General features: G+C 44.6%; 1 protein-coding gene across 5 annotated transcripts in view; it reads left to right on the forward strand.

The window, feature by feature from the left end:
- Window positions 1–12523, forward strand: part of ZBTB46 (zinc finger and BTB domain containing 46) — a 50790-nt gene that overhangs the window by 12581 nt on the left and 25686 nt on the right. For all 5 annotated transcript variants that reach the window (XM_069871515.1, XM_069871512.1, XM_069871517.1 and 2 more), the window contains exon 5: window positions 4064–5030. In XM_069871515.1, coding sequence (XP_069727616.1) covers window positions 4064–5030 — 967 coding nt within the window. The remainder of the gene's footprint in view (window positions 1–4063; window positions 5031–12523) is intronic.

A 12523-nucleotide genomic window follows, 5' to 3' on the forward strand; every position in this document is an offset into this window, starting at 1 on the left:
GTATCTGTACTGACAGTGCAGAATGCACAGGTTTTGTAGATGCTGTGTTTGTAGAACCAAGCTCGTTCTAGCGAGGGTTAAAGATTATATAAATTATTAATGCTTACTTTTCAGGCTAGGTTTTTGACAACATGGCAAATAAAAAGCTGGCCTGTTTCTTGACAGAAGTTGGCATGAAAGCGATTATTAAATCTGCTTGCGCTTTGTTCTTTTTGCTGTTACACGCAAGTGTTGTTTATTTAGGGACAAGTTTTTTAGTTATTTGTGGAGAAGTAGCAGACATGAATTACTGTTCTATCTGCGAATTGGCTCGTGGAGAGAGCCTGATCTGCTACGATTTATTTTGTGGAAACCCTACAGATGAGCTTTCATGGTTCATTGGCTTCTGGGAAAGCTGCGTGGTGGCCATGTGCTGTCGTCGCAGGCCTGGGCCTGAAGGATTTCAGTAGGTGCTCAACTTTGAAATCCTTCAGTGGATTAAAGAAAACTGAGATAAAAAAATGTGTCGCTGATCTTTGAGGTCTGCTTCTGAAAAATCCCCATGGTTTATTCCGTTTTTACCGTACTTCCACTAGAAGTTTAAAGGGGGCAGCTGTTCTGAAGAAATCTTTCCACAACATCTTTTAAGCGGAGATAAATATCGTTAGCAGGAAAAGGGAGGAAAAAAAACCCACAAGAAGCCACAAACCAGCATGTAAAATTGGAAAACAAGAGCACAGGGTTTTGAAGCTTCCTGAATTTTTAACTACTAGCAAATTGCCTTAAATTTAACTTGGATTAATTCCCCGGTGATCCTTCACATTAAACGGATGCTCTGGTTTGACATGGGTAGACAGAAAACTAATTAATTCCTCTGAATTTGAGGCATATTTAATTTTCTCCCCCAAAGACCTCTCGTTTAAAAGGTAGAGCGCTGTGACAAGTGTTGAGTGCGGAGCAACGTGTATGAGGTAGCAGACCTTTCGACAGGGGAAGATCAAGACGTCTGCAATAGCAGTTGGTGGTTTGGAAGGCGTTAGATTTTATTGATCGGGCTGAACGTGGGAGTAGCCACATCAGTGCCTGCGTATTTGAAAGTGCTGTGGTGTGCCCACCTCTCAACGTAAGGTCACTGCTCTTTGGTGGGCAGCTTCCCCTCTCATCTCCTCTGCCTCCTCCAAGTACTCTGCAACACAGGCGAGTTGTCTACCTTTGAACAGAGGAATGTGTACGCTCATGATTTTTACTTGTTTTCTTATATTCCTTATATTTTAGAATGCCTGGGTTTGCTTTCTTGTCCAAAAGGCTCTTGTCCCCAATGTCCTTGGGATTGTGGGCAAGTGAGATAGGAAGGCTGTGTGATCTCACCGCGATGACACGCTGCTGTTCATCTGTGGCTTGCCTGGAGGGTGTCTTCTGTCAAGAGCCTGGTGGGTGGGAGGGAGGCCAGTGAGGAACCTCGCATGGTTTTATTGTGTCTGTTCGGTAAAAATCCCTTGATAGCTTTTTCTCTGACTTTACTTCCTAAAGAGGCTTAGAAGAGCTTCATCCATGAGGAGCACCCAGTTAGTCAATGGCTGAACCTCAAAATAGTCTAAAGGTAGCAAGAGACAAATTTTAATCTGGTTTCTGCCATAGGCAGCTTAAGCAAAAGACACAGTGAATCTAAATCAGACTGTTACCAACACAGAGGGGGAGCCCTGCCTGCTGAACTAGGCTGAATAAGAGTATGGATTAGTAAAGAAATACAATCTCAAGGAAATGATGTGATTTCCAGGTGAAAAACATCCCAGAAGAAAACCTGCTGTTGCATAAATTCACAAAAGCAGGTAAAAACATTGATAAATACTCCTGATACTGATGTGTATTAAACTGAGGAAGAGAACATCAGCGTTGCAGGAGATTCTTGCCCCCTCCATTCCAGGGAGGTGATGTCTTGGAATGTGGATTTTAATGCCTGTGAAGGAACAGCAAAGGGAAATGACGTATCTGTAACCTTCTAATCGCTTTGTAATGGTTTGCTGTGAGGTTTTGTAGCATCTTCCTCTGAATCGTGGGGCTATGGCAGCTGTTGAGGACAGGATTGGTGATGGACAACTCACTTTATCCTTTGTGGCAATTTTTATTTCCTGAGGGGACTAAGCTGACTCTTCAACTCCTAAAAGTAGATGCAGTGGTGGTTTCTGGAATAAAGACAAAACTGAGCTGTCAGTCTGCCTTACGAGGTGGTTCTTTCCTACGTGATGATCCTGGGAAGCGGTAGCAGCCGCTTTCAGAGCCTGGCTTAGCTGCTGCGCTCGCTGGTGCCCTCATAGCCCTTTCAGGCCAAACACCTGCAAAATGAATTCTTTTCCCTTTTAGTCTCTGACTCTGGTTCTTGGTTTGATTATTACTGACATCATTTATTTGAGGTGGAGATGGCTTCTGTGTGTGAATTTGATTTGAGGACTCCAGGCAGATGTCAATGGTGAGTAGGCAGTGTGTTCAGATACTGTAGAGCTTTACTGTTATTGACCTCTTCCAGTTCAAATGAAAACAGATGAGCTTCTTTGAATGTCCTGTGCTTAATTCTGTCGCACAGCCGTACGGATTTGTAGTAGCTGAATACCAGCTCAGACTGTGCTGCAGGAAGATGGACCTCCCTCTCCTGAGGGAAGCAAATGCTTCTCAAGGATCGGGGACCAGCTGGTCTTGCATATTAGCATCTCTGACACTGCTGAAGAGACAGAGCTGTTCCTGCAGAACTGGGGAAGCTCATGCAGCTAATCTTGCATAAAAGGGGCTGGAGAACAAGTCTTATGAGGAGCGGCTGAGGGGGCTGGGATTGTTTAGCCTAGAGAAGAGGAGGCTGAGGGGAGACCTTATTGCTCTCTACAGCTACCTGAAAGGAGGTTGTGGAGAGGAGGGAGCTAACCTCTTTTCCCAAGTGGCAGGGGACAGGATGAGAGGGAATGGCCTCAAGCTCCACCAGGGGAGGTTCAGGCTGGACATCAGAAAAAAAAATTTTATGGAAAGGGTCATTGGGCACTGGAACAGGCTGCCCAGGGAGGTGGTTGAGTCACCATCCCTTGAAGTGCTGAGGGGCGTGGTTTAGTAGTTGATAGGAATGGTTAGACTCGATGGTCCTGGGGGTCTTTTCCAACCTAGTGATTCTGTGATAACGTCTGAGCTATGGGTCTGGCATGCTGCTGGTACTGAATAGCCTTTGTGTGGAAAACACAGTCAGATTTTAGGAAAAGTGATCAAAAATCCTGTGAATTCTTCCCAGCTTGATGGATGCTTTGTTATTTTGGTCATAAGCATCCTTTCTAAACCTGAAAGTTTAGGTGATCTTAGACTTTCTCTACATGGTATCTTAGGAAGGTTGCAGGATAAATGTGGAGATATAAAGCCAAGGAAATAACATGCTTTATTGCAAAGTTAGAAGCCTTGTCCTTTTACATAGTTAAGCTTCAAATAACGTTAATTTTGTGGTTCTGATCTATTGCCAGTACAGTTTGGGTGGAGACTTAAACTTTTGTGATCTGTAGTCTGGGATTTGCTGCTGCTTTTTCCAGCTTGGAAGCAGTATTTATAGCCCCTCCACGGCAATATAGTGAGGGAAGGAGGTGGTTTCAATTGGCTTTGGCTGATTGAGGATTTCAGCAATTGTGTGCTGCACACACTGCATGTTCCCTTGAGGAAGTCCTGTTACTCTTCAATAGTTAGTCTCTATCGGATGGTTTTAAGTGCAGCACTGCTTTTAAACCCAAACTTCTCCAAACTTGAGCAGTGAAAACAGAGCAGCTTCACCCACCTCCCATAAGGCAGGTTTTCTTACAAGCCTGTAGCGATTTTGTTATGAAGCACCGGAGGACTGAGGTTCAAATCTAGTCCCTTTTAACTTAAATTATTTGAGGTCTGGTAAAAATTCACTGCCTTGTGTAACAACTGCGTGGCAGTTGCAGGCGGTGGTTGTGTCTTGTGGCGTTCTTTCAAGGTGAACCCGTTAATTTGGTGCAGCTTGGTTTGTCTCAGTCTTTGAAAAACACAACTGTAATGTTGCTTTATATATTGTAATGCTGTCGTTTCCTTCCCTATCCAGGACTTGTGGAAGAGGAAGCACAAAGATTTCCAAATGAATAACCGAAAGGAAGATATGGAGATTGCTTCCCATTACCGTCATCTTCTGCGAGAGCTCAACGAGCAGAGGCAGCACGGCATCCTCTGTGACGTTTGCATCATCGTGGAGGGGAAGATATTTAAGGCTCACAAAAACGTTCTGCTCGGGAGTAGCCGCTACTTCAAAACTCTGTACTGCCAGGTCCAGAAAACCTCGGACCAGGCTACTGTCACCCATTTAGACATTGTCACCGCACAGGGCTTCAAGGCAATCATTGACTTCATGTATTCGGCGCACCTAGCGCTGACCAGCAGGAACGTCATCGAGGTGATGTCAGCTGCCAGCTACCTGCAGATGACGGACATTGTACAGGCCTGCCACAACTTCATAAAAGCAGCTCTTGACATAAGCATAAAGTCCGATGCCTCAGATGACCTTGTCGATTATGAACTCGGAGCCCCTTCCAGCAGCAGTACGGATGCTTTGATCTCCGCGGTGGTGGCTGGCAGGAGCATATCTCCCTGGTTAGCTCGGCGAACCAGTCCAGCAAACTCTTCTGGAGATTCCGCTATTGCCAGCTGCCACGAAGGAGGGAGCACTTACGGAAAAGAAGATCAAGAACCAAAAACAGACGGCCACGAAGATGTTTCGTCCCAGTCTCTTTGGTCTGGTGACATGGGCTATGGGTCTTTACGTATCAAAGAGGAACAGGTTTCACCGTCCCATTATGGAGGGAGTGAACTGCATTCTGCCAAGGATAGTGCAATACAGAACGCGTTTGCGGAACAAGGAGTAGGGGATGGCTGGCAACCCACCGGGCGCAGGAAGAACCGCAAAAACAAAGAGACTGTGCGACATATTACACAGCAAGTGGAGGATGACAGCAGGGCAAGTTCTCCAATGCCGTCTTTTTTACCCGCCTCAGGGTGGCCGTACAGCAGAGACCCAAGTAAGTAATTCTTCTGATTTCTGTGGTTGAAATTAAAAATGTTAATTGGATCTGTTTGTGATATGATCTTATTGGTCTCTGAAATATATTAGCTTGCCAGAAACTGGAAAATTTAGAAACTTATGTTGCCAGCAATTCAAAAGACCCAGGCACTGGTCCTCGGCGTGCAGTGATGCAGGCTGGTTCTCGTGCGGAACAAGTTGGTAGTTTGGTTTTGGCTGTGGACGTAGTGGCCTAAACCACCCCCAAAACACCCTTCCAGTTGTTGGAATTGATGAGAGAAAAGGCTGGTGTCTGTTTATCAAGTGGGCAAAGTGATGTCAAGGCTGAAGAATTTTCCTTGCAGGGTGTATTGATGATGTAATTACACCACACAGAGGCATCATTTACTCCTAACGGTACTGAATTCAGTACTTTCCCATATTCAGGTGTTACTTTCTCATGTGCAGGAGCTTGTTGCTGGTATAGCCCGATAAGCATTTGGTAATGCTTGAGAATAATGTGGGGATTTGAGATACTACTAAGGCTTAAAATGTATTTTGATGTGTGACTACGTGTAGTCTGGGCTTAGCGGCTGCTTTTAAAGTATACAGCTGGGGAAAAAAAACCATTTCCTTGACTTCTCGGTCTTCAGCAGTTCATTTTCTGTATCAAGATAACAATCCTGTTTGATTCGTTATCCACTGACAATTAATAGATCCAGGAATGCTACTGATGTAGGGCTTATTTTTTTCCCAAGGGCTTTAAGGGAGCATGGTATTAAACTCCCTCAAGCTGACTTGAAGAGCTGGGTCTGTGCTGCGAGTTAGCCTGTGTTTCGCTGCATACCAGCATCCCAGTCAGCCAGCAGAAGGGCGTGTGAGATTATATACCCTTCTGTTGCCAAATTCAGCTGAAAAAAGCAATATAAATACTACTGAAAGTCTAAGGAGCCTTTATGGGCTGAAAAAGGCTGTGTAAGTTGCTTACATACTGTAGTTTAAATGTGGTTTTCTTTGAACAGCTAACTCTCTACAGATGTCTTTAGATGTATTATGTTTTACAGTTATCTGCTGTGCGAGCTTGCATGTAATTATTCTAATTGGCTGCTGATAAAATCTAAACAACGTCAGTTAGAATAGAAATGCGAGATAGCAGTGATTTATGACGAATCCTGTTTTTATAATGCGTGTATTTTAGGACTGTTTTGAATGAAGTCTCGGCAGGGATTGCCTGGTGTGCTATTCACACATAGATTTTTCCTGCTTTCACGGCATCCCTTGAACACGGCTCAGACGTGGATCCTGCCTCGGGGTTCAGGCAGGTACACAAAGCCAGCCACGTGTTGGAGTGGGTGCCGAAGCAGAATGGTGACTCGGATTGCCTCAGCAAACTGGATTGAATATCTTTATATCACTGTGAACAGTACTAAGAATAAAAGACTGGAAGCTGATTGATGTTTGGATTACTTAATTGTTAAGGAATTAAATAGAAGTGGTCTTTTTCTTTTCCAGATGAGAGGAAGATGGCTTCTGGTGTTGACTCAGCACAGTGCTGAGCGCATCAGCAGGCACAATCCAATTATTTGTGCCAAATCTTGTCCTAAATGCGGTTTCCAATTAAAGAGGTGTTTCTAATGATGGGAAAAGGGAAGCTGAATGGTGGTGGCTGAGGGAGAAGGTTCAATATTCCACTGGTGCTGGTAGAGCAAAAGGAAAAACTGAATAGCGATGTTTCTCACTGTCCAAAAGGAGAGGAATGCCAGAGCCGAAGAGGTGCAGGGACTGTGTGTGTTGGCAGCGGCCAGCCAGTCTGGCTGCTCCAGGAGCAGTGTGTGCCCAGGAAAAGTGACCGTGCTGAGTGAGGGGACGTTTGGAGGCTGAGCTACTCCTGGTCTCCCTGTGCTGGCCATCTGGAGAGGTGAGCAGAGGTGAAATTCGGCTTTCTGCCTTGTGGAAAGGGACATCTCTGCGCTGTGGGGCTTGAGCTCGTGGCGGGGAAGCATGCAGCAGGAGCCCTGCCTGCGTTCTAGGTCAAATTTTCCTGTCTTTTGGGGGGACTTTTTGCCTACAGACTGGGAAGATTTGAGATCAGTGTGGGCTCTGTTGCAGTTCATGCCTGCCTCTCGAGTACATGTGTATAGACGGGCAGTGTGAGTGAAATCCGCGTTGGTTGCTTCTCCTTCAGCATGAGGTGAGAGCATCCCCACTACCTCAGGCCATTGCTGTCTTGGATCCCATGAGCAGTGGGGTCTCATGATCTCACATTATTTCCCATCTCCAGCAGGTGGAAGCAACCCTCTTGTGAACCGCTGTGTCTCCCAAGTGGCAGGGTTCTGCATAGATTTGTGGTTAGTACCCCTAGTTTTAGCTTTCCTGCTGGAATTCAGAAGTAGGTTACAGGGGTTGCAAACTTAACTGCTATGCATGGAGATAAATGGGTTCTCTTGTGTGAAAACGGATAATGGTGAGTGTCTGCACTGTGCAACGAGTATTTGGGATGTGTTTAAATTTCATCTTGAAGGTGTCTTTGATTTAAGAGCATTGGGCTTCAGTCTTTAAAACAGACTTTGTAGTCTAAGGCTCTTTTTTTCACTCATTTATCTACAAGTGTCCCTATTCCTGTTGTTAATAACTCAGACAAAAAGGCACTCGTTTGCTGAGGAAATAAATGTTGAATGTTCTTTTCTAAGTAGCTAAGAGGGAAAAAGTTACCTACAGCCTTTTGTTCTCTAGGACTCACTCACTTTTTTGATCTACTAAGTTATTTGAGGGTGATGCCTGTTCAGTCTGAAAGCCCTGGCTGTAGGGTCCTTTGGTACCGTTTTGCAAATGCCTCGCAACTGGAGGTCTGGCACAGACCTGGCCATGCAAAAGTGGATTTATGGGAGCCCATCTTAGAGGTCCTGTGTTAGTGTCTTCCTCCTGGAATCGTACAAACTGTTCGCTTCGTCTTGGTCTGAATCCGCGTTACGTTTCAAGCACATGCAGGCAACATTTTGGAAGGTGGATCTTGCAGGCAACCCCGTAAACCCAAGTAAATCACCCTTTTAATTCAGCAGCATACTTCACAGATTAATACCACTCTCCTGTTCCTGTATAAAGAGGATTGCTTACTTTGTCATGCTACTTAGGAGCAGTTTCAGTCACTGAAACTTTGCCTTTAGAGCATCTAGCAGCTCATTCATGCTTGGTAATGGTGCCTTTCTCAGTGGGGAAACATAGAATTATAGTACCATGGGATGGTTTGGGTTGGAAGGGACCTCAAAGCCCATCCAGTTCCAGCCCCTCCCGTGGGCAGGGACACCTCCCACTGGATCAGGGGCTCCAAGCCCCATCCAACCTGGCCTTGAACCCCTCCAGGGATGGGGCAGCCACCACTCATCTGGGCAAACATGTTCTTCTCAACACAGGCAAGGTGTACTGAAGTGTCCCAAACATGTAAGCAGATTGTACCTAAATGTGAATCAATGAGGCATCAAAAAGGCACAGTATTTTTAATTGAAAGGCTAAGAATTCCTTCCAAATCAGTTGATTATTTTCCAGATGGTGGGAGGGTGCTTCTGAGAGTCTTTGAATTTGATCGCACTATGGATTAAAATAAAGAGAAGCATCTGGAGTAATCTTGTTAATGGTAATCTAACATTGTGGGAGCAGCAACTGGAGCAGGGACTCTTAATGTCCACCACGAGGAGTGTATTCGTCATCCAGCAAAGAAAGGTCAAATAGGATTTGCCAAAGAATCCAAACTAAGTCAGGATGGAAGATTGAGAATGTGATTAAGCTCAGTGTCTTCAGGGTGGTGTCAGTCAAGCATGCAGCTTGATGAGGACCATCCATTCATGCTAGTTTCAATTCATTAATTTGGATTCTCTATTTAGCATAAAACACTTTAGGTTTGTTCTTCCCTATCCTGTCTGGATTGTTCAGGATGTCAGTCCGTCATCCCTTGGACGAAGCATTCATATCTGTTTTCCTCACCAAATGCATTTACTTGGAGCAGCGATTCTCCAAAGTAAACTGAAGGATGGACGTTTATAAATAATAACTTTGTTCATAGCTGCGTCAAGCAGAATTTCCTTCACAGGCTTGCCAAAATAACAGGTCTGCCTTTTATTTTAGTCTGTTTTCTTGAATTTTGTAGGTTTTCTAAAGAAATACTTTGCTATTTGTTAGCCTTAATATCAAAGAGGCTTACAAAATTCACAAGGCTTGTATCTTGAGCATCTTCATTTTCCTTAGGTTGCTGTTCCATTAACATTGCAGGATGAAGTTTTTACAAGATTAGGTGTTAAAAGGCTCTTGACAAAGAGGAGAGTTTTCCCTCACTGGGGGAGCTGTTAAGCTTGCAAAACATTACTGGCTTTGTCTCTCCACCTAAGGGAAGACTGTCACTTGGAGGGGGGTCTTTTGAAGAATTTACTGATAGTTTTATTAACGCATGATTTCAAGTGTAGTAGTTAGGATTCAGGAATTTATTTCTGAGGTAATACTCCCACACGTCTTCTGAGTGTTTGCACCCTAAAGCTGCGAGTGAATTTGTATGCCAATTGACTGTGAAATGAAGCCAGTTACTTTCAAAACAGAGCAGTCATTTTTAAAGATGCCACAGTTTGGGAACTTCCTTTACTTCAGTCCCATGTAGTGAAATTGCTGTGTTGTGTAAGAAGAGCTTAGGGACTTGATAAGCCTGGAGCAGTGACCTGCATGGGAGGGATGGACAGGGCGTCGCTATATTGTAGAATCATAGAATCATGGAAGGGTTTGAGTAGCGTGGCAGCCAACAAAATCACTGGGACAAAATATAGTCACTTACTCGTCCTTAAACAGCTTTTGCTTGGAAGAGATGGAGTCTCCAATCCATCTGCCGTGCTATGAGATCTGGTGGCAGTTTAAAAGCTCGAGGCAGGCATTTAAGTATTGGTTACAGTCATGAACAAAAACTAGACTGGGAAAAACTTCGGTTGTCAGGTTAATACCTGGTGTCCTAAGGCAGCGTGGGCTCAAATTGTTCATTGACGGAAGAAAATATGGGACAACACGCAGTGATCAATATGATCCAAGTGAAGCCATTTAATCGAAGTTCACAACACATTTTATGCCTTACTTGCTGAAGCAAGCCATTGTTTTACAAGCTGATTTGATGATTCTTCATTAGCAACAAGTAATCATTAGTTACAATACATTATTCTATTTTCTCATGAGAAACAGCTATGTGAGCATTTCAGTCTACAAATTGATAGACTACAAAGCAACAAGTCAAGGACTACTGAGGAAAGCTTCCCGTGAGAAATGAGAGGAGTATAAGGTAGAACAACTCTCTGTTGTTGAAAAGAGAAACCTTGAGGACAGTGTGTCAGTTACAGCAGCTGCTTCTTCTGCAAAGTTTGCTTTAATTCTGGTGCAAAAGCTGTGAGGCCTTATGCTAAGGTGCCTTTATTTCATTTAGCATAAGCTGCTCAGTGCTTGGGGTGCTCATCAAATGTCCTCTGGTTCGTAACCACCCATCAGTTCATGATTTGGGTCATTCTTTGATGCCCCATTTTGGGAAGATCACTTTTTAAGGAGGGTAGGCGGTGTGGATCAAAACACTCGGTGTATTGGGAAGGTGTTGGAGTGTGTTTGAGGGTGGATAACAGTAAATTACAAATTGCCTGCCGCTTGGAAAATTAATTACTCTGGTTTTCCACCTGCTTTTCATGAAGCCGTAGTTATGGTGCAGCGCATTAAAATTGTCTTTGCCTCAATTGAGGGAGCTTGGGGATGTTTTTATTGGGAGATATTTTGAAGCCTTACACAGTGGCAGTCGGCGATTTCAGGCTTTCTTTTGCAGCTAGCCCTGGTTACAGGGTTTTGCTCCAGTGCCACCCCCGGAATTCCTTCTTAGTGCCGAAATCAGCTTAGCCCTTCTGCATTCCTCTGCCCTACAGAGCTGCCCAGCTTTCCTGACCCTCTGCAGTGCTCTCTGTGTGCACCGAGTGTGCCGCTCGCTGTATGGAGGTGGCTGCTCCTTGCAGCAAAACCAAGCGGAAAGAACCCCCACTCCCCGGGTGCTGTGTCCTTGTACTGGGTTTTGCAGAAGCATTGCAGGGAATAATGCCTGTTCTCCCTATCGCCACAGCTACAGGCTAACAGAAGTGTTAGAGTGCAGTTTTTGTAGGAGTAACTCTAAAGAGTTCCTGTTTTTAAAGGGTTAGGCCAGGTTATTTTCAAGTTTGGAAACTACAGTCGCTGCTTTAAACCCGGACACTTACTCCATGGCTACACCCTGGCTTTAAAATGGTCCCACCCTAAACCAGCCTTAGCTCAAAGCTCAGTCTCTGTTTCCTTTCCCCACCCTGCATTCCGTTTTCCCCAGGCTCCAAAGCCACCCTCCTCCTCCTCTTCCTCCTCCTTGTGGACACAGCCCTGACTCCCTTAATCGCTTCCCCTCTGGCAGCAGAGGCACTGCCCCTCTCGAGTGCCCTTCTCACTGTTTCATTTGTTCCCCTGCCAAGGTTACATCAGGCTCGTCCTTACAGAGATCTCAGCTTTCAAAACAAATATTTTTACCCTTTTTGCTTCTTCACTGAAATTACCAGAGAGAAATGGGGAAGGTTTTAGAGTTTACTATAAAATTCTCGCCCTGCTTTGCAGCTATCCCTGTTTAGGACTTTGATTTTCCCAACTAAAATTTCACTTTTTGTTAAAATACAGTAGGAATTCATTCTTTGGATGCGGTGTCTGGGAATCAAACCTGAGCCCCAACTTTGCTGTCTTGATCTCTGATTTATTTTTGTGTTTTCTGCATTTCTTGAAGGCACTTGTTTCAAAAGGTAAATATTTGTTCTGAAGGATTTTCAAAGGTTGTAACTCTGCGTCCTGCCATATCATGAGTGCTCGTGTTCGTATTTAACATGATCCCTGGGTGTTAGATATCTCTGCCTTCGTGTTTGTGTCTGTGTGCAGATGTGCAGCCAAAGACTGTACAGAGGAGCAGCAGAGAATATTAGTCCTGTTACTACATGAATTGTAAGACTTAGAAATGGACGTTAAGCTTATAGTCAGCCTTAATATTTTTAAAGTGATAGTTCAGAGTTACTATACAGCTGTGTGTGTTTGGGGAGAAAACAGAGTGGGTTAAGGGGTTTCTACTCCAGCCAGTGATTCTTGCTCCTGCAAGGACCACTTTATTATTCCAGTTTACAGTAGTTTCAAAAAGTGAACTCATCTAGTTAACAATCTCCCTCTTCTCTGGGTTGGTTTTTCTGTCGTCTCGTGTTGGAGATCTGTCTGGTGACCAGGTTTGCTGTGCAGAAGAGCTGAGGTGACCAGCAGGCAGTGGGAGAGCAGCAGTAAGCAGCTGGGTTTGGGGCCAGGACCTTCGGCTGCTGACACAGACCATGGGAAAATACCTGCAGGATTTGATTCAGCTTTAGAAAAACAACTATCACAGGAAGAAGATTAAAAATTGACACCACCAACCCCCCCAGACACCTATCGGACTGGAGGGAATTTTCCAGTTGATATTTGTAC

This window comes from Phaenicophaeus curvirostris, chromosome 18 (assembly GCF_032191515.1).
Source record: "Phaenicophaeus curvirostris isolate KB17595 chromosome 18, BPBGC_Pcur_1.0, whole genome shotgun sequence".
In the NCBI taxonomy this organism is placed as follows: domain Eukaryota; kingdom Metazoa; phylum Chordata; class Aves; order Cuculiformes; family Cuculidae; genus Phaenicophaeus; species Phaenicophaeus curvirostris.